The sequence below is a fragment of the Nematolebias whitei genome, chromosome 17, assembly GCF_014905685.2.
Source record: "Nematolebias whitei isolate Nwh7 chromosome 17, NemWhi1, whole genome shotgun sequence".
In the NCBI taxonomy this organism is placed as follows: domain Eukaryota; kingdom Metazoa; phylum Chordata; class Actinopteri; order Cyprinodontiformes; family Rivulidae; genus Nematolebias; species Nematolebias whitei.
In genome coordinates this window covers 32,835,061-32,857,902 of record NC_056514.1, presented here as the reverse complement: position 1 = coordinate 32,857,902, position 22,842 = coordinate 32,835,061, and the positions used below count along the sequence as shown (strand labels likewise).

Sequence of the window (22,842 nt, the reverse complement as noted above, 5' to 3'; positions counted from 1 at the left end):
ATCAAAACCATAGCTAAATGCTAGTAGTGGTAGAACAGCTGCTAAAAAAGTGGAACATTGGTTATAAAAACAGCAAAAAGTGAAAAGTAGCAGAATTGGAGCTACAGGCTAACGTTGCAGGACAGTGTCTAAAATAGCAGAAATATAGCTAAAAATTAAAGTGGGAGAGCAGTAGCTAAAAGCTAAAAGGAGCATAATGAACTAAAATGCAGCTACTAAAAGATGGAAATCAACAGAAAGGTGCTTATTTTAGCAATTATTTGCCACTTTTAAAGGATAAAAATGGCAAATAATAGCTAACATTCACCCCTTTAGCTAAAATTTGCCACTTTTAAAGGCCAAAAGTGGCAAATGTTAGTCAAAAGAAGCAGAACAATATACACTAAAAGTGGCTATTCTGCTTCTTTTAGCTAACATTTGCCACTTTGGGCCTTTACCTACAGGTGGCAAATGTTAGCTAAAAGAAGCAGAACAGTAGTTACAGGTACCCAAACTGTAGCTGAAAGCTAAAAGATGTGTAGCTAAAGACTAAAGTGGTAAAACAGTAGCTAAAAGCTAAAAGGAGATGACTAATTAAAATCAAAACAGCAGTTAAAAGTAGCAGAACAACTGAGTAGCAAAATGATAGCTAAAGGCTAAAAGTAGCAAAATGGTAGCTTAAATCAAATTTATTTATAGAGCACATTTAAAAACTGTTGTTGACCAAAGTGATGCACATAAATAATGAGAAAAAAATGCAAAAAACAGGAGACTGTAAAAACATTAAAGAATAAAAAATGTCTAAAATGAGATAAAGACATAAAACCAATAAAAGAGGCAGTGAATAAATAAATAAATATGTGGACCAACTAGGCAGGATCATAATATTAAGTAATTATTAGATCTGAGGGCACATAGGTCTACAGGAACCTGTCCATTTAGGCCTTATAGGTCAACAATAAAACTTTTAAATTAATCCTAAATCGCACCGGGAGCCAACGAAGGGATGGAGCACTGTGGAGATCTGATCACATGTCTTTGTTAGTGTTTAAATTTTTTTTTTTTTAAATATATAAAAAATTAGCTGCAGTGTTGTGGACCAGCTGCAGCTGAGAGAGGTCGGCTCGGCTAAGCAACAGAGTTGCAGTAATCGAGTTAGGAGGTAATAAAAGCATGAATCAGCCATTCAGTCTTTAAAGAATAAAAATGAATTCACTTTAGATAAAAGCTGCATTTTTTTTTATTTATTTTTAAAAAAGGATATTTTTACAACAGAACTAACCTGTTTCTCAAAGTTACAATTATAATCAAATACTGTTCCCAAAAGGGCCAGAGTGTCGTCTGAAAAGGAATGAAAAGAAGTATTGATTTTTCTACAAATGGAGCATAAAGGGGGCATATAAATAGAAAGTAATATGGGTCCAAGAATATAACCTTGGGGTACTCCATGTGAGAGAGGCAGAGGAGAAAATAGTCTCTGAGGTTTATGAAAAAAAACTCCAGTGAGACCTGAGGTCTTTGATACCACATTGTTCCAGTGACAGAAAAATCAGCTAAACACTAAAAGTAGCTAAAGAAGACACACTAAATGTTTTATAGTGCCTTTGTTGTTTTTAAGTTAAATTGACTGATTGTACCTTTAGCTGGAATGTTCTGAGTCATTTCCTGCAGGTCAGAGCCGGAGAAAGAAACCCATTCGAACTCCTCACCCGAAATTAAACCGGTTCCACCGGTTTGAGGAGGACAATGTAATAGACCCAAATGCACGCGCACTTTACCTGGTAAGGTGAGCGCGAGCGACGTCAGAAGGGCAACTTCCAATGAGAGAACGAGGAAGAGATGCACACACACAGAGGAAGGCGGAATGCGGAATGCGGCTCTGAAACTTTTTGTTGGTTGTGAGCGTGTTTGTGTGATGGTGCTCGGAGGAGGAAGCTGGTGCGCGCGCTTCCCGCAGCGGCACGTTAACTTCGCCCTCCTGCTCGTGGGTTACGTCTTTTACCTGACCGTGGGCGCGGGGATCTTCTCCGCCATCGAGCTGCCCTACGAGGGCGAGCTGAGGCGGGAGGTGAGGGAGGTCCGGCGGGACTTCCTGAGCAACAACACCTGCGTGTCGGACGCGCGCCTGGAGGAGCTCCTGGCTCGCGCGCTGGAGGCCAATAACTATGGAGTGTCCGTCCTTGGCAACGACACGAGCCGGAACTGGAACTTCGTGTCCTCGCTGTTCTTCACCAGCACCGTGCTGACCACGACAGGTGAGCGCCGGCAGGTGTAAGCGCACATTTACCTGTTCTGTTCTGGGCGGGTTGAGCCTATTCATCAATTATTAGCTATTAAAAGGTTCTTTTCGTCTTATAGATTTTTTTTTTTAATGAGTCGATTGTAGATTTGAAAGTGATGTTCCCTGAAAAAAACAAAAAATAAAACAACAACTTAGAGCAGCAGCGATTTATTTTTTTTATTTTTTATTTGCCCTATTTTCGCATTTTGATGCACACCTATAACTTCACATCAGAATAAGGTGAGCAGCAAGAAGAAAGCTTTCAGTGTATCTCTTTGCTGAATGGCTAAATGTCCATAAAATAGCTTAAACTACAGATTTCTTTATATGCCTTATTTATAAATTACATAATTAATTCACAGCACTGGGTTTTGGGTTGCCAGGTTGCTAAGGAAGTGTTCTTGGCGTCTGAAAGCTCCTGTACACTTTAACAAAAATACTGTCATGCAACATTAAAAACAAGCACATTTAAAAACAGATTTCCCACAAGTCATTTTTATGAATTATATCTTTAAAAGCAACAAATACTCCTCTTTTTGCCTTTTTTTTTCTAAAATGAGAGGGAATAGGTAGCATATGTCATGAAGTGATCCATTTTTTCTTTATTGTTTCACTTGTAAATTAGTGTTCCTGGATTATGCATGTTGTCACTGCCTTTCATGCCAGTTTTACATCCTCTTGTGAGTAAAACAAACTGAGTTGTACCATGCAGTCAAACTTTGAAAATTGCATTATGGGTAATCGTATGTGATATTGCAAGATCCCAGCTACTACCAGGCTGAATTTTAGCTGAATAACTGATATTGTACTTGCCGCCGTCCACGTTGCACCACCGTATAAGTTGCATCAGTCCAAATATGTATAATAAAGTGGAAAAAACATAAATATGTCGCTTCGCCTTATAAGTCGCATCTATTATGCGTCACCGCTGACACGTCGCGTTTGTTATGCGTCACCGCTGATCACCTGGAAATGTGGGCCAGTGTTGTGCCAAAAATCAATTGGCTGCAAAACGGTGGCCGCGGGAGTGTGCACGGGAGGACTATAACAAGAATTTAACAAAATTAACATTTAAAAACAATTATTTGTTTGCTTCACATTATAGTAAAGGTGTGCCTCAGTTGAACTTTTCCTTAATAAATGCACTTTAATGATCAAATCAGCTGCATTTCGCCTGGGCGTCGTGAGGAAATGTAGCTGATTTGATGAAGGTGGATTATGGCAAGCCAAGTGGCTCGCCTTTACTTATTAATGAGACACTTGGCTTGCTATAATTGTCGAGGGCCCTCTAGTGGCTAAAAATGGTAGTGTTCAATATTTTCATGTCAGAATGAATGAAATTGTCTGATCTCAACCAAAAATTGGATTATCAATTTAGGAATAAAAACATAAATACGTCGCTTTTCTGTATAAGTCGCAGGGCATGCTAATTTATGCAAAAAACTGCGACTTATACAGCAAAAATTACGATATTTATTTGTTGGCTATAATGCTCATTAGCCTCGGCAGCCGCCTTTAGTTAGACTCCAAAATTTTCTTCTGTCTAAATATTGTTTAAGTGAAGTTTCTCATGCGATTCAAAATCACCTCCCTGAAAATATGATCCCATAATTGACACAGTTTCTTCGTTTTCAGGTTATGGCCATGCCGTCCCGCTCTCAGATCTCGGGAAGGCGTTCTGTATTTTATACTCCCTGCTTGGCATCCCCGTCACGCTCTTCTTCCTTTCCACCACGGTGGAGAGGCTGGTGGTGCTGCTGACCCGACGCCCCGTCTCGTACTTCCACCGACGATGGGCACTTTCCAGATCCAAGCTGGCTGTGATGCACGCCACGTGCCTCAGCGTCATCGTGGCCCTGCTCTTCCTCTTCATCCCTGCGTGGATCTTCGTGGCTCTGGAGGAAGAGTGGAACTTTTTAGACTCTCTGTACTTCTGTTTCATTTCGCTGACGACCATAGGGCTCGGTGACTACGTCCCTGGGGAAACTCACAGTAAAAAAGAGGCCAACCCACATCCACATCTGTACCGGCTGGCCATTACAGGTGCGCAGGGCTGTGTTTTGACTTGTGTGTGTTTAGTTGTTCAGTTTTACACATTGAGTTTACATTTGGAGTAGTAGTAGCTTAGCATCATCCCCAACACGTACTCTAAGCGCTAACAGCTCACAATGTTACTTAAGCTTGTGTTTCCAATGGAATTTACTTTGTTAATCAAAATGACTAACTCTGTCCCTCCTAAGCCTAAAATTATTTTACTGTGTGCACATTTATCAAGACTAAAAAGCACCGACGACGCTCTTTATTTTGTAAGGCCAAACCTTGATTTGATGAATCACGCTCTATTGCTTTTAGTTTCATTACTCTCATTGTGTGCGTGTCTGTTTGCTTTCCCAGTCTATTTGCTGCTGGGCCTGGTGTTTATCCTGGTGGTGATGGAGACGTGCTGCGAGCTCCCACAGATGAGACTCCTGAGACAGAAGTTTTACCAAGAAGACGTTCGGGAGCTGGACTCTGAGACCACCAACATCATCGACCAGGACCACCTGAACGACCAGACGACTGACATCCCAAATCACATGACTTTAGATCAGCTTCCAGTCATCTCCTCCGTGTCAGAACAGGCTGAAAATCTGCGGCAGAACCACACTTCTGTTAATGGAAACCTGAGATAACTCCTATCTGGGCTGTTGTTGTGGGGTGGTCTGGTTTTTAAGGAAGTCGTTTATGAACTTTTCCTGCTGCTCAGTGTTAGCATAAGAGTGAACATACATGCTGAACCTCTTAGTAGTTTAAAAAAACAATTGCTCTCTGCCAAAGCCAACACAAACATGTGGTGTAAAAGCAGGAACCGCCCACAGATTATCAGTATGGTTTTGTTTGTTTTTTTTGCTCCATGCTGCACTTTTTCTTGCAGATATTAATCTTTGAGAGAGAGGAAGGGGCATGGCCCCCCTAAAATGAAGGAAACCTTAATAGTTTCCACTCCTTGATACAGCTGTAACTCCCAAAATGCACAATTTGCCCTGTAAGATTTCATTTCCATTCTTGGAACAATGCGTATCTGTGGTATTTGCATTGGGAATTTGCCTTCTCGGCAACAGTAAAGCCAGCAGACCTAAAGGCTCAGGCGTGTCATCTATTGGCCAAGAGTAAACCTTGTGCAAGCGTTCCAGGAAGATACATAGATGGCAAATGAATAAATATTTGTCTTCCAGGATTTTCACAGGTGTTGATTGGCCTTCAGATCCTGATGACGTAGAAATACGCGAGGGAACTTAAATGTGGTGTTCAGTGTTTTCCACTAGAGGGCAGCACTAAGATGTCCCGGGTAGATTACTGTTATGTAAACTGCTGCATGTATGACTGTGACATATGAAGGTAGTTTTCCCATTAATACATATTTTTTAAAGATTAATGCAGCTCTGAGCTGAATGTACTTAACGGTGGATATTTTATAACTGCATGTTGCTGCATCCTTTCCACAAAGCAAAAGTCAAAATGGGATGCTTCTGGGGAGTGGAATAATTTATTTTCATTGTCGTTTTCCTGGTTTAAGGGCTTTAGTAAGGGTTAGAACTTTGAAGTTGTGGTTTTTATAAAATCTTATAAATTTAATAGGTAAAAATAAACACTACATAACCTGTGTACTGGATTTTAGAAAGGGAGAATAAAGCTCAAGCAACCAAACTGAACGTTTTATATAAACATTTGTGAGTTTATTTATACAGTGACATAATTCAAAACCGATAACAATATGGATACACATACGCGCACACACATTCAGACATTCTTTTAATTCATACATCATTTAAAGCATTCAAATATCCTTCAACCAGATACCAGTCTCACTTCAGCGAATCCTGACATCTGCAGATCTGTTTGAGCTGACCTTTGACCTCTACGCAAATTGATACACACAAACCTTCACAGATTTTACCTCCCTCACACATACATCTGTGCTTTTATACAATGTGTGGTTGCTTTTTGAAATTGAGACAGAAACATCTGAGGCTGAGGATGAAGAGGACGAAGAGCAGCAATGCACTGACGGTGACTATAGAGACGTAGCCGGCGTGTGGCAGAGGAGGCGAGTCCGGAGCCTCTGCTGGAATCATGTTGGTCAGATTCAACATGTAGCCCAGTGTCCAGCCCGCATCGCTGCCTTTTATCTGGAAACAGTAAAAATTAAATAAAACAATACTTCATGTGTGTGCATCTCTTTGAGAACACGCTTCACATCCTTTATTAACAAAGGAGACCCATCATTTCACATTTGCACATGTTAAATGCTTGAGTCATTTTAGCTGGCCAGCACTACTTTGGTTCTGTACACAGAAAAACCACATGAATTCACCATAATTTGCACATGTGATCCCAAGTGGAAACCATGTGATCACATGAACATGTTAAAAATCATCAGGCATCACATGCCTGTGTGCCATGTGTAAAATAAAATTAACCATTGCACACATTTGAATGAAGGAAAAAGTAACTAAATGTATACAACTGATACATTTTTTAAGTCAGTCCCATTCAAGATGTCCACCATAACAAAAATGACTACAAATAAGTCAGTTTCACGTTTTGTGTTAAAATGTGATGAGGTAGTAGCTGAGCGTGATCCCCAACACATACCCTGAAAGCCAAGCTATAACTCTGTTCTCTGTTACTATTGATTCTACTTTGAGTAGTTTTATTTACTTAACTGAAAATGAACTTGAGTATAAAAGAGTTATTTGTTTGATAATATAATGCACTATTTTGTAATTAAATTAACATAAAGTTCATTGTAAATAAATATTTAAGCTAAAAGATAACCTTAAAAACAAACTGCACTTCTCATTTACAAACTGCTCGCGCATGTACACGCGCTCAGCACACAGAGCTGATTTCGGCTCGTCCAATCATATTCAAGCAGGTGGACGCCGCGGCCATATTAGCTAGCTAACTTTTTTTAAACTGCACCTAAATGCTTTTTCCACTTCTAGAGAAAAGTAAGATACACATTGACGAGGTAAGAATTTTTTTTTTTTTTTACTTCATTGCTGTTTCTTTCCTCGTTTAATTTATCCGGAAACTGGCATTTAAATAATTTAGGCTAATTAGCAAGCAGCTAACTAGCATAGCCTGGAAGAAGGCCTTTATATTTTTGTTTTGGTTGTAGTTTGGGCACTAAACTTGAATGTGTCTAATTGAGTGAGTGACACACATGCTTTGTTGTAATAAAGCAGGACCCCCCCCCCCCAACCCTTGCCTATATCTATAGTTTTTCTGTCTTAAATTTCATTAAAGGTGACAGTATCATCGTTTTAAATTTGACTAACTGCAGGTAGTCAAATGCAGATAGTTGATGTACCAGGACTGTCATTATTGTTAGAATAAGGTGTTTTCAGAATATATTTGTAATGACAGTGATGTTCTGTCGCAATTACAAAAGTTTTAAGGCCCATTTCTATGAGATGTACAATCTGAATAGCTCCTAAATATGTTATTTGTGGTTTCAGGAGTATTAGTACATGAAACACTTATCCAGATGTTGTTTTTTTCTTGGCTTGAGTCTGGATAGAAGGAGAATTGGAAGACTTTTTTTTTTTTTTGAACATGCAAAGATTTAAACTTGTTGGAAGCCTTTTTATTTTATGTTTTACATCTGGTATTCATTTTTTTTCATGCAAGAATCTAATATGTGATTTTAGTTGTCTGTGGAAACTGAACCTTTTCAACTATGAAATAATCATTTGGAGCTGCTCGACATTCTTTCAATGTGTTCGTGAAGAAAATGAACTTTGGTTGTACATGGCTGAACTTTTTTGTACACTATAAAACAATAAAAGGTTTGTAGTTTCCATGAGTTACCTAAAGGCAGCATGTGTGGTTTATATTAATCTGGATGTTTTGGGATACACAGAATATTTTGTATTTACAAAACAGCATTTGTTGTTAGTGGAAGGTATGCAGGCTCAAAGGAAATTGACTAAAAGATGCACAGATGCAGTTTCAGTCAGTCTTCAAAAGAAAGGTTGTGTCGGATGTATTTTGTGAAACAGGTACTGTGACGGATGTGCTAATTTATCTATGAATAGGTCGCATTTAACTTCAATGGTTTAAATTTTTATTTTATTTTTTGTCTGCAACATAAAGCTCCTAATGCAAAGAAACTTTGAAAAAGACTGGAGGACAACAGTTTAGTGGTTAGTATTGTTGCTTCACAGCAAGAAGGTCCTCGGTTTGATCCCCAGGTTTGGCCTGTGGTCTTTTTGTGTAGAACCTGCATGTTCTCCTTATGTTTGCGTGGGTTTTCTTTGACTCCGGTTTCCTCTCACAGTTCAAAACATGCATGCTAGACTGCCTTCAGGCCTCCCTTGCAAATGAGATCTGTGATCTCAGTGGAATTTGCCTGGGTTAAATGAACATTAAATAAAACTCCACATATGATGGTAGCTCCTTCAGAGTTTATAATGGCTCAATAAATGATCACATTACGTAATACAATGATGCACATGTTGAGGAAATTGTGAACAATGTATTTCTTTAAAATAGATTCAGAAAACTAGTCAAAGCAATGTACTACTTCAATGTAATTTAACTATGAAAGCAATTGTTCAAATTAATTTATCAACTTTTAAATATTACGTAAAATTCAAAGCTTTTGTGTTTTAGAATGTATGTAGTATATTTACCAAAGACTGAAAGATATAGAAAATACCATGCATTTATAATTAATCTGAAACTCCTAAATATTTTTCTAATTTAAAAATCATAAAAATTACTTATCATGTTGAGGACCAACCAGTGTCTTTACTCAGATATACTAATTTACAAAGTATGCAACTCGATCACAAATATATTTAATGGACTTGTTCGTACACATTTATGAAACTTATCATTCCTTGACAGAATGCATATTGTCTTGCATGTGACAAAATTAAAACAAAGAGCTCACAAGTTCAGTTAATGCTCAGAGTTTCTGTTGGATATTATTCACTGCTACCTCACCAAATTTTAGCTCAATATCTGTCAATTTAAATAAGTTATAGCAATTTTTTGCGTTTTAATAAAGTTGATTTGCTGTGGCAGCCATCAAGTTGACCCCTAAATTAGTTGTAGGTGTACTACGTTAATTTTCTGGGAGCTTCAGTAAAATCTGTACACTGGTTTAGGAAATATTTTGCCAAAAGCCAAACACACTCACATTCTCAACTTTTAAAATTAGGGGGAAGTTAAATACTTCATATATGGACCTTTTGATTGTGTGAGAGGGAAAACATGGGCACTGATCTACTGACCTTCTTGATGAAGTTTATGTTTGAGTAGGTCTCAGAGGTGAAGTTGTATCCTTCTGTCAGCAGAGTGACGATGTACGTGCCAGAGAAGCAATACTCAGCCAGATATTTTACTTTGATCTCCGGATGCTGCTGCACTATCTGTTGAAGTAGTTCAAAGTCAGTAAGTGTTCAGTAAAACCAAAGCTCGAAGGCATTGATAAGACATGGAAATTGTTGAATACTGTAGATTATTTTTCTTGTGTGCCTAAATCTTCCCCAACCTGATTCCAAGGCGTAGCGCAGTAACTCGCTAGCTTTTCCTTCACAGTTTCTAATGACATGGATGCATCAGTCAGATTGAGGAAGTTCATCACAAAGTAGTAAGCAGAAAATGCCTGCAATGAAAGAGGAAGAAGAAAAGAATAGGGATAAGGGTACAAGTTCAACTTTTAGAGAAATGAAGCAACCTTGTTTTTAATAGCCACTTCTCCTAATTTGATGCATAAGACAGGCATTCCAGACTGGTACTGTGTAACAATTAAGATTTTAAGAGCTTAGTGTACTAAAATACATAAAGATCATCTAAATGTTGTCTGGTGTTGTGATTTAACATATTAAAATGTTTTTCTACTACTTTTAATCTCAAAAGAAACTCCCAGTTGAGATCTTTTTGACAAGTGTTAATTAATTGACCCTAAATTTATCAAATAAATTGTTGAAAATGTTTTAGTGGTAATAAAATGTATAGAAGTTCTGTATTTTGCATAGCCAAACTGTTAAACATCCCAGGTAATGTAGAGGAAAAACACTAACAGTGTTTTACCCCAAATGATCCTTGCAAAGGTGGCTGGAAGACTCCATTGAAAGAGCATCGGCTGTACTCGCAGAAAGTAAAGTTGAAGACATTTTTGACAACTTCCTGGCATTGTTTGAAGTTTCCTGCCCCTGTGTGATTGAAGGTTGCAGTAGTGTACTGGGGTTTCCTGTCTGACACACAGGGGCTGTCAAAGAGGACTGAGTAATTCTTTAACGCTGAGTAGCCTTGGTGGAAACAAGGATCCAATATTGTTCTTGGACCTGACTAGGAAAGATAGTGAGACAGAAGTATACAGAGAAAGCATGTTGAATTAATTGTATTGGTCTATAGTAGATTCCAGCACATAACATCTTTGCCACTTATTATCTCAGTTATTTAGATCTGCAGTGAGAGACTTCAGAAGTTTACTTTGGTTTGGTGTGCTAATGCCATTCTTAGCACTTGGTCTTTCCCATAGCACAGGAAGCTATGAGTGTACAGGTTGTAGTCGTTTCCGTAGAGTCTGAAGGTCACAGAGTTGCTGGATGACTCTGAAATGTCGTAATTGTCCGATACAAAGCTAATTTGAGTTGAGGCCCCACCAAGGTCAAGAGCGCCTGTTGTTTCTAGACCCTGCAGCAAAAACAAAAGGGCACTGAAGTCACTGTGCAGTAGCAACACCCAGACACAAAATCTTCCTAAAGTGGACAAATATGCAGTGATGCAGTATTTGGCACTATTCAAACAGACCTGCTTGAGGCGATCATCCAGGTAGTTGACTGTGACCCAGCCAAAGGCGCCTTCCTCCTGTCCACTGAGTATTCTCGCTCCCTGATAGGAAAAGGGGAACCTCAGCAAGGCTTTCTCCACAGCCTGGAATACCTTGTCTGACGCCACACTGTTCTCTATACTGAACACAGAAATACAGTAGTGCTAATTCAATAGAATGAATCACATACATAATTCAAGTCAGAAGAGTAGCTCATAAATAATAGAAGTCTGTACCATTTAAAATGGATTTGACATTAACACATTTATTGCCCTGGGGCTGAAGTTTATATGAACATAAATCATTTCATAAATGGAAAAGGCAAATAGCTGGTCTGAGCACTGGCAGTGCAAACACGACAACAAAATTCAGATATAATAAGATCACAAGAATGTTTACATGCGAAGATTTCTTTTTCTCAAACAGTTGTAATAGAAGACCAAGGAGATTTACATTTAGTGATTAAACAGTTATCAAGAACAAGAATAACAGTGTAAGAAATGGAAACAATTGTCAAAATGGTGACGTTCAGCAAAACCTTGAAGCAAAACTGGTTCTGCAGTGAGAATTTTCATTCTGCTGCTTGTTCATGACAGGAAGCAAGTAATTAATGTTAGTCAATAAGCCATTTTACTGTAGGAACTACCACAAACACCTTTAGTAGGTGTTGATACCTCTGCAAGACTGAGGTTGACATTCTCTCAATATGGTTGTCCTTGTAGTTTGTATTTTGTTAAAGACAAATGTTTCAGATTTCATTATGGGAATGTGCAGGATTGACATGTGCAGCGTACTTAAGCAGTCGCATTCCAGCAGTAGCTCCCAGATAGAGAGGAGTCTCATGGTGTCTCTTTCTGGGGACCTGCTTCTCAGCCTCTTGCATGCATTCGTTCAGTGACTCTCCTGCCTTCACTGGAGCATCTGCATAGCTTGAAATACCCTTACCTGCAAGAGGAAGACAATATTAAGAGTTATTTAGCCAAAATAACAAGAATATAGTTTGAGTTAAAGAAAATCTGTTTGCAACAGAATAATTTTGCACAAAGTCTTGTCATGTATCTCAGGCATTTGTAATGATTGCATTTTAACATTGCTGAGATGGTATTAGGAGGGTACTAGTTTCTACTGAAATAAAATATTAAAATCAGTCAAACCTAACTTGAACCTGACTTTCCCTCCAATAAAGATTGGTTGTTACAGCAGCAGAGGACATTAAAACAGATACTTTAGGGAGATTACAAACATTGATAAGTTACATTCCTTGAGTAGACATGTTTCACTGTATCATTTGAATTCAGAACATTTTATTATAACCAAATTCCTGAGATTTACATTGTATGTATCAAATTGTGATTTGTGCTGTCTGCCTCTAATAAACATTTTAATAAATGCAATCCACTGCTTTTTATAATCATTTTGTTGTTGTCAACTGTGTCATGCCATAATGACCAGTTAAATTGGAACTCATAAATGTTGGTGAATAGAAAGGTTTTCTTCAGTTAAGAAGTCTTATTAAGTCACAAATTGCACTGTGTCCAATTTGGATTAATGTTGAATAAATGTAGTCCTGTAGTCTTTGTGTGTGTGTTTGTTTGTATTTATGTGAGGTTTGTTTAGAGCTTTGGCAAATCATTTGAGAGAATAATAGACTATCGCATTCATGCAGTGATAAAATTGTGGCAGACTAAAAGCTGATTTCTTTATTAAAAGGTACTTCCAGATTAATAAAATAAAATTTAAATTTAAAAAGACTATTGCGTTTGAGGTTTAACCACCAACCAAACAATTTGTGAAGCACAAAGATAAACATTGTGTCCGGGGTTAGGACAGCTACAACTTTAAACACAACATTTAAATCATCCACTTTTTATATTGCTGGTCCTCCAAAACAGTTTTGCCCTGTGCAAACTTGGACTTAAACCACTGTATCCTAATGTATCGGTCATTAAAACATTAGCTAAAGAACCTGCAGGTCCTTGAGATTCGATAGAGCTTTTCCAAGAAAGGCTGATTAAAATCTAGGAAATTATTTTAAACTCTCGAGACTTGCACTCCTCTGCTAGAGTGCAAGTCTCGAGACTTCAGTTACATTCAGTTCTCATTCAGTTACTGTAATTAAAGGACTTTTCTCAAGGAATACCATTTCAGTGAGTGTATGTTCTATGCACGGTTTGATGTCAAAGTAACAAAAAATGCCAAAATATTTGGCAGATTTTCTTCTTATGGCTCAATCTATTGATGTTTGTAGAAATTAATTTAGGTTTTGTGCTTTAGTTCTTTTTTTGTTGCTACAATATTCTTCACAGCCCATAAACAGCTTGGTGGTACATTTGACCATTTTGTTGTCCATAAGAGTTAGTTTCATTTTTGCGTTGCTGTGCAATCGCTGACAAATCTATTACTTCTGCTTTTTCAGACCCCTTCAAGCATTTGCCATTTCCTTTTTTAACCATGGAAGTCCTCCTTCCACTGAACTCTGTAACCTATCTTGACTTACGATCTACCACATGATGCTTCCTATTATTGACTGATGTTTGCAGATAAACTTCATCAGCACTTGTTTGTGCCACATCTTTTGCCTTTCTCTTGTCAACTTTCAAACCAAATAATTTACAACACTCGGGTATCATGATATCATGACATTTTGTAATAGTTTATTGGCATAGCTTATCAATTCAGTGGCTAAAGCCTTAAAAATTAGATCACGAATAGCCAATTAAACATATTCCAAAGTAATAACTAATTTAAAGAAGAATCTACACATGGTTTACATGTGGTTAGTGTTGCTGCTGTAGATTAGACATTTTAATGGAATGCTGTCCCCTTGTTCCAATCTGTCAAAATGATGAATAGCTTTCAGATTTTCCTGTCAAAATCCTGTGATGTAAAGTGAGGTCATGTGACCCGTATCCACAGAATGTTAAACAGAATCAGACATCTTCTTCTTATTTTTTTTTTTTTTCTTCATACAAATTCAGAATTCCAGAATTTTATTATGGACGTTCTGATCAGTCTGGAAGAGCACAATTTGGGCTTTTACATCTTGGCTGTTGGGTCAAACCAGCCATTCCTTGCACTTCATGCCTATTAGTGAGACTGTGGTTTCCACATTCTTGTCTCTGGTTCATGGATGTCCTTGTTTCTTACTACCGGTATTTTTCTGGCACTGATTAGTGCATGCTGGTACCACTTGGACTAGGCGATGCACTGACTCTTTTATGCAGCCATGACAACTGCCCTATTTACTCAAATCTGTTCCGTTACCTGTTTTTTTTTTTTTATCCACTTTTTTTCTACCAAGAACTTTTGAAATGAATGTGCATAATGATGCATTTAACCTTGCATATAAACATAGGCATAATAAATATTTGCATAATGATCATTGAAGTTTGGACGCTTGCCTGTGCATACATCTTGTATACTCCACCTTTTACTTTGCAGGAATATTTCTGTTCAACTCTTCCAGTGTTGTTATCTTTCTCTGCTGGCCATTCGTAGATGTAGAGAGCTGTGTGAGAAGAACCGGCATCCAGCACGATGCCATACTGTGGGGGAGACGAAAGGAGTTCCCGTTAAGCTGTTTGTGCCATTACCTTTGCACATGCTTCTTCCAGATGTGCTATTTCTAACCAAATTTGCATTGACTAAATAACACAGACATATTAGAGCTATCTAAATTACACTCAGCTTCAAACAGGAAAAAAGTAATTTAGTCAAATTACACCCGTCATTGCTCTCAGTTAACTATGATCAAACTCTTACATTTGTTGCCTTTAATGGCCTGTATTTGCAAGAAGATTTCTAAAGTCAATAGAACAAGTTGACCAGTTGAGGTCATATTCATTGCAAACCATTTGGCATGTTGATGTAACACCAGGATTTCACTGTTATTACTTACAGTCAGTTCCCGCATGGGGAGTAAGCCATCATTAGTTTAGGAATTTCCTCTAGCATACCTTATACTTTTGGAGGACGGGTCTGTTCTGCAAAACTGCAACTGTCACCAAGGCAACAATCGCTATGACACCAATCACAGTGATGATGATGGTCACAGGCGTGTGCCAGGGGTTCTTCTCTTTCATCTCTGAGAGCGGGGGTGGATGTACAGACAGACAGACAGGAAGGGAAGTCCAGAGAGTGGTCGGCATGGAAGATGGGGAAACATTGAAATTAGAACAGGGTGGAAGGGGGGGTTAGCCAGTCTTGCATCCAGATGTGAGTTATGTCACAGCATGTGGGAGTCTGTTGGAGGTTGCCTAGTGTGCTTAATTGTTTTGTAACTAAGGACTGCAGATGGCTGTTTGATTGTGTCTGATCCCTCGCCAGATCTGTGGGGAGATTTTGTTACTTTAAAAACAGTTACGTTTGAAAGGATACACCACTGAAGTGTTCAGCTAATGCTGAAAGATTAACAAGTCTGCTTTGGAAAAAGATTAAATGTTTGAACAGTTTGTACAGTTTGACCACAGTTGGGCTACACTCAAATAAATGCTTTTATTGGGGATGCCTTGACCTTTAGAGACAAAAGCTGTAGACTTGTCTGTGGGGTGGGGGGGACTGTTCTAAACATCCTGCTGGAGACATTATTTTAATCCTAAATATTTTTGTTTGCTGTCTCCGCAATGTTTCTTTTTTCTCTGAAAGGCTGTTTCCACTATTAACTATCGAGCATAAAACACTAAAGAACTCAGATGCTATCAAAGTAAATATATTGTCACGTGTTCAGTTTTTAAAGGGAACAGGTTGCTTGAATTCAGTCAATTATCTTGATGAACACGATAGCACTTTGAATTCTAAACAACTGCACACACATAGAAGTACACACTTTGTTTACCATGCACATGGCAGCTGTCAAAGTACACCGGCACACTGCTGAAACTGTCCCAACTTTAGAGTACAAAACCTATTGGATGAGGAGCAGCTCTGACTATAAACCTGAGTTTTTTTGTTAAGAAAATACAAAAACTCTAAATGCTAAAGTGCATTAACACCAGCAGCAAACCTAAAGCAAGCACTTACCTCTGCTGTCTGTCAGTGAGTTTGGCAATGAATGAGTGGGAGGTGAATCCTGAGAGAAGAGACGGTGAGGGAGGGACAATGACGTAAACTAAAGTAGAGGTAAAAGGAGGAGGAGAAGACGAGGAGAGAACGGACAGAGGGAAATAGCTGAGTGATGGGACCAGAGGCTTTCGGTTGGGCCGGACAGAGGATAAGAATAGAATGCGTGTGCGCGCCTCTGCTGGAGCAAATCTGAAACTCGGAGTTCGGCATTTCCTCCTCCTAGCCGAGGCAGTAGGCTGTAAAACTGGTCACTGTGGAGACACAGCTAAAGTGTTCTTGTGCACGTGTGTGTGCACTCGTGTGCATGTGAACTCTATAAAAAAAGGACTCTGTCTGTGAACTAATGAGAGACGCATGCTTCAGCACGTATCTGTTCTTTCTGTTGAATGTGGAGGGAGAGGGACGTGGGGACTCCCTTGTTTGGCTGTACTTTATTGCTGGCAGGCTGTGATGTCATCTTGATGACTGATTGGGATCCCCTGCTTTTCTACTTCCTCGTGCGTGTGTTTGTGCAGACCTAAAACATGACTTGCCTGCAGATGTGCTGATCCATTCACAGGTGGTCCTGTTATTTATTTCCCTCTTTTACTGCACATTTGAATGAAGTAATTATAAACTTAAACACACGCACAAGAACTTTACGATCAGTTGGTGTTTTTTTAACGTTCCTTTTTCTAAGTTTCCTTTTTTTAAGCAGATGTTGGATTAAGGAAAATATACTGACTTTACACACCGAGATTGACAACTATAACCAGGGCAACCAGTGGTTATTACTTTTTTTTTTCAAGAACAACCAAAGATTTATCCATATCACTTAAAATGTTGTTCCTAAACTCCACAAGCTTAAACTTTTGACTTTTTGTACTTGCCCTTAAATTTTAGTTTGTTTTTTATTTTCTTTTTGATAAATCTAGCACACACCCTTTTATAAATGGTTTATTTTACTTATTGCTCCCTGGAGTCTCTTTTCAGATTTCATAACTTTAAGGTCTAGTGTTGCTCTGACCTTGTGCCATTAGAACCATTTTACACTTAAACAATGAAAAATATCAAATTTTAATTATGTAAGTATGTAAGTATGTAATCAGTCCTGGATTTGGTTTTATTACTTGCAGAAAACTTATTGATACTAAAGCAAAACATTAATATGCAGAGAAGTTCAAATGGGGTTTAACTTTTAAATGTAAACTTTTACTCTTAAGAAAAGGGAAAGTCCTTTTTCCACCATGTTGACACCCTATCAAAATAAAGGACTGTGGCATTGTTTTGATTTTAAAAAACGATACTGGGCTTTTAGTGTGTTTCCAGTTAGATGAATGGATGGAGTTGCAAAGGCTTGCAGTCTTGTCACTTGATCTTGAGCATATTCTAAATATCGTGTGACAAAAATTTTTCTCAAAATAGTCTGAAAATTTGTCACAGCCATCATAAATCTCTCAATTTATTTTATGTAATTCATCAGGCATGATGGTAAATTATGTGGTTTTATATTTTGCTCCAGTATGAAAACTTGTATGTTTTATTAACTTAACAATACTGCATACATTATTTCAAAATATAATGTGCGTTGAAGTGATTGTGGGTTGAAAACAACCCTCCTGTAGCTCGGCTGCGGTTCATAGCTTCACTGTCGACTGAGCACTTGACGAGATGAGGACGGATTTGGTAGGCGGGGGCGCTCGGTGCTGTTGACAGGGCGGGAAGTTGTCTTCACATCTGCTGCTTTGAAAGCTTTAGTAGCAAACTGCCTGAGATGACAAAGTGTAGGAGGGACAGCAACTTCACCTTTTGCTACAAGTTAAGTGATGCAGCTGGAGATTATCTTGTAAAAGGAATGCCTGTGACGCAGGTTCTAAAACCGTTTCGCTGTTCTGGTGGGTTTTTTTTCCTGCTTGTCATGTGAGCTTTAGTGTGGACATATGTTCACTCGACACATTAAAGTCAGACGTGGTGGTTAACGTAACTAAAACCAGTGTGTCAAGGTTTTTTATTTATTTTTTATTTTTTATGGGGTGTTGACTGAAGCCGACATCAGCTTGATGCAAATAAAAGGCCAAACATGATTATTTTATTTTATTTTTTCTACATGGAATATTAGTTTATTCTGCCACTTTTTTTTTTTTAGAAATCTAAACCTAATGTGTTGATTGCTTTTGAGGCTTTAGTTTCAGTTTAAGTAAGAAAAAAAGAAGACATTTAAATTTGTCAGATTGTTGCTTTAATCTCTGCTGCATATCCTAAAAGCTCCAATTGGTGTGGGTTATAAAAACATGGACAAAGTTAACGATGTTCAGTCAGGTCGGTGGACGGTTTCTTTTGTTGCTGAGACGTTTCATCCTTCATCCGAAGAACTTCTTCAGTCTGAGGAGCCCACTAAACCAAACTGAATCCCAGAGTGGGAAAAAAGGTTTGCTGGTGATATTGAGCATGAACTTTGATGGACAAAGTTAGCTGTAGTTTTTTCTACGATCCATCAATGTTTGAATTGTTGCACTGAGTTTTCCTACAGTCTGTGACTGTTTTTTGTATAGTTTAATAGTTTAGCCTTTATCCCTATGCATGAAAAAAGCTCCTTGAACAGGAAGCAAAACATCTTCAATAAATGAGAAAAAAACAGTCCAGCTGTTTTGTTTAAAACTGTTGGGATATGCCATGTCCTAGTTGGTTGAAAATTTACACAAGTATTTGTATTTTTTAATATGACACATTTTAGACAATTTTCTGGGTTTCTTGGTATAAATTAAATTGGCTTTTGAAATACACATTTCCTATACATGCACAAATTGTGCAGGAAATTAATCTTCTTTTGGCTTTTCCCTCTTCAGGAGTCTCCATAGTGAGTCATTCTCCTCGAAATCACTCTGACCTCTTCATCCTCTGTCCTCACTCCAACTACCTCCATGTCCTCTCTAACTGCAACTATACACCTTCTCTTTGGCCTTCCTCTTTGTCTTTTTCCTGGCAGCTGCATTTCTAACATCCTTCTATCAATATACCCACTGTCCCTCCACTGGACATGTCTAAACCATCTCAGTCTGGCCTCTCTAACATTATCTCCCAGTTGTTCAACCTGTGCTGTACCTCTGATGATCTCATTACTAATCCTTTTCATTCCTAAGGAGAACCTAAACATCTTAATTTCTGCCATTGCCAGTTCTTTATCGTGTTTTTTTGTCAGTGCCACTGTCTCCAGACCATACAACATAGCTGGTCTCACCACTGTCTAGTAAACTTTTCCTTTGAACTTTGCTGCAACTTTTTTTTAATTGAAAATCACTCCTGAAACTTTTCTTCATCCACTCCATCCTTCCTAGACTCTCTTTTCACCACACTCCCCCATTTTCCTGGACAGCTGACCCTGCGTGCTTCAAGTCCTGCACCTTTGTGAGTCCACGGGGATTCCTGCCTGACCTCATCTGTTATTCAGCCCATCACCAGAGCAAACAAGAAGGGGCTCAGGACCGATCCTTGATGCACTCCCACCTCCACCTTGAAGGTATGTCACTCATACAGCACATCTCACCACTGTCCTGCTGTCTTCATACATGTCCTTTACCAGTCTAACATACTTCTCTTCCACTCCAGATTCCCTCATGCAACAGCATACCTCCTCCCTAAAATTTATCCTGTTTTTGCAGTTGCTCCTATATATTGTGCATAGGCTAGACTAGCATCAGCTTTGAAGACTTCAATTTAATACTGACATAATATAAATTAATGCTAGTTCATCTACATCTGTGGTTCTGATGGCTAAAGTAGTTGTCAGTACTAAAAGGAATAGGCATATTTTTCTTTTCATAAGCTACATGCAACATGACTTTACAGCTAGTACAATCAATGTGAGCTTGAGCCAAACTGAGCAAGTCTGTTATGCATACTTTCTCAACGTGGTTCTGATTTCAAAGATGTTCATGGCTTAGAATGACTTTTTGTTGGGTGGAAAGGTAGAGGACCCTTGATATTAACAAGCAACTATACATCACCGTTAAGCTGATAGTGATGCAATGTTTGAAATATCTGTAACACCTCCCCCAAAAAAGTCTCACTCCCAAAATAAAAAAATAAAAAAAAACAGAAGCTTTCCAGGCCTACTGACCTAATGGTGAAAGTTAAACACCATTTTTTTTTCTTTTCATTAACAACAAACCATCTTGACAAACTGCTTAATGCTGATATCAAGTTAGTTAAAAATCTCCAACAATTCTTTAGTGGTATGACTTTTGTTCTGCACTGTTTGTGCAAAGACAAATTTTGACCTTTTTTGTCTTCAACAATACAGATTACTGTGTTAAAAGTATTTGCACATAATGTCACTACGCATAATTTATACTAGCTTGCTGTCAACAGCATATGATGAATAATTTATGATTTATGATGCCCATCACCCTCATAAAATGTTTTGTCTAGTTTACAGCTATAAAAACTAATGTACTCGATTAGTGCAGATTTTATACTGGCATTTCAGTGTCAGCATTACTCATGTTTTAATGTTGTCCACCCATCCATCCATCCATTCATTCATTATCTTTTACCTGCTTCTTCCATTTCGGGTCATCGGGGTCATTGGTGCCCTTATCCAGCAGTCGCTGTGTGAGAGGTGGGGTACACCCTGGACAGGTTGAAGTCCATCACAAGGCCACATGGAGACAAACAAGACAAACATTCACTCTCTCACTCACACCTAGGGACAATTTAGTTACCAATCAGCCTAACATGCATGTTTTTGGTCTGTGGAAGGAAACTGGAGTACCTGGAGAAAACCCATGCATGAATGGAGAGAGCATGTAAACTCCACTCTGAAAGGCCCGGGCCGGGATTAGAACGACTTTCTTGCTGAGAGTACCAACTGCCCCACCGTGCCGCCCTATGCTTTTAATGTTTTAACTACATTTTTTTTTTACCATTTGAGCTTTAAACACTGATTTTAGTTTTTCTATTTTTTTCCACCTAAATTTTAAGTTTTAACTTCTCGCACCAAAACTTTTTAATGTTGTTTTTCCATATGGCAGAATAATGAAAAATACATTTTTACTTTGACTTATGACATGTATTTTTTTTTCTGGATTGACTAATTGATTAATTTAAACAAACAAAAAAATGCTACACTTATTAGTTGGTGTGATTTAAAACAAGAACTTCAACTTTGTGAAAGTTTTGTCAAACATCTTTCAACTCAGAAAAGTAAGAAGCTCGATTTGTATCTCATACATTATCTTACCTGCATCTGCAATCCAGTGTAGATTAAACATTAATTGTAGCAAATAACAACTTAACCCAATTTAAAGAATATTATGCTGAGGGAGCAGCCAGCTTCACATGCAAGACGAACTTAAAGGTGTACTGTGCACCAGTTGTATCAATTGAAGCTGTAATTGTAAAGTTAAGTCTATTTTTAAATGTTCATATTCATGGCAACCTAAATGACACAATATGTAGCTACAAACATAAACTAGATAACTGTTTACAAAAAAAAATAAAAATACAGCCATGTAAATAATTACACAGAAATCAATCTTGGATATTTAGCATGGGAGATTTTGCATTTTGATCTTGGACTCATGCAGCAGACATCTTCATTTACGTGAGCAATTTAACTCATAGTTAGAAAAGTAAATTAATTACGAAATAAAGTAAACGATTGATTGCTGTGTTTTGTTGTCCCAGGTGGAGTTTATTATGTTGTTTTTGATTTACTTTAGGAGCATCACAAAGCAGATTCTGTATTTCAGGCCTCTAAACTGGAGAGAGCCCTGCTCAAGTTTTGGAAGTAACAGTTGAAATGATTCTGGATCCTGATAGTATCATGTTTGACTTGTTAGCGTTACAGCATGCACTTCCAAAAAAATCTATTCAGTGGCATTACCTATGACTATTCATACTGTTATTACTTTGGATAGCACGTTAAGACAGTTTGGGATGCATTTGCTGACAAGGTAAACAGTTTTGGTATAAATGATGGCTGGATCCATTTTTAAAATGGATCGGGCTGCTGTTACGCCATATTGTTTTACATTATTAGTGTTTAGCATATCTTAGATCTTTAGTGTACTGTTTGGCATTTGTTTTAACTTTATATCTTAGATCCTTATTTACTGTTATACTTTATATTTTGCTATTTTGTGTTATAAATGGGACCCTGTGCGTAATGTCGTTCCATCTCATGTACCACGTGATGTAACGACACTAAAGTTTACTTGAACTTGAAAACTACTTTTTCTTTTATTATAGTATGATTTAGTGATTATATTGTGGTTGCATTTAAAGCAGTAAATGTGGTGGCAGTAACCAGAACTTTTACTTGTCTTTACACTTTATCAAATTTCAATGTTGCACTGAAAACCTAAAGTTTGTTCTATCCTTTTTAGAATAATGTCATTAAACACTGGAGAACCTGCAGTCATTCACTGATGAGTTATTTTGACATTTGACTAAACTACTGAGGCGCAGTTACAAAAACACTTATTGAGGAAGAAAACGGTGAGCTCCCAAGCAGTTTTTGTAGATGAGATCATGAATGGACTTCCTTGGAACATCAACAGACTTTCAGGAAACACTCAGCATTGCATGTCCATTCCTAACATATATGTTTAGCAACAGTTACAACTACACGTCCATCTAATTTCAGTCATAGTCTATATCCAACCCAAATATTTAATTTTATCTTCTAAACAGACAAATGGATGTCGGTACT

The 22,842-nt window shown here is 38.0% G+C and overlaps 2 protein-coding genes across 2 annotated transcripts; one reads left to right on the top strand and one right to left on the bottom strand.

Annotated features, from left to right (window-relative positions):
- Positions 1–1,891: 1,891 nt before the first annotated feature.
- On the top strand, positions 1,892–5,977 carry LOC119424043 (potassium channel subfamily K member 1). Its single transcript, XM_037691500.1, has 3 exons — positions 1,892–2,234; positions 3,896–4,303; positions 4,655–5,977. Exons 1-3 carry the CDS (start codon positions 1,895–1,897, stop codon positions 4,930–4,932), a joined length of 1,026 nt encoding a protein of 341 aa, XP_037547428.1. The 5' UTR covers positions 1,892–1,894; the 3' UTR covers positions 4,933–5,977.
- Positions 5,978–6,205: 228 nt separating this feature from the next.
- On the bottom strand, positions 6,206–15,300 carry LOC119424042 (ectonucleoside triphosphate diphosphohydrolase 1-like). Its single transcript, XM_037691499.1, is given in 9 exon segments — positions 6,206–6,429; positions 9,547–9,684; positions 9,807–9,920; positions 10,349–10,498; positions 10,751–11,019; positions 11,068–11,231; positions 11,885–12,035; positions 14,518–14,635; positions 15,047–15,300. Coding segments are annotated over 9 exon segments (1,503 nt in total). The 5' UTR covers positions 15,239–15,300; the 3' UTR covers positions 6,206–6,222.
- Between the last annotated feature and the right edge of the window lie 7,542 nt (positions 15,301–22,842).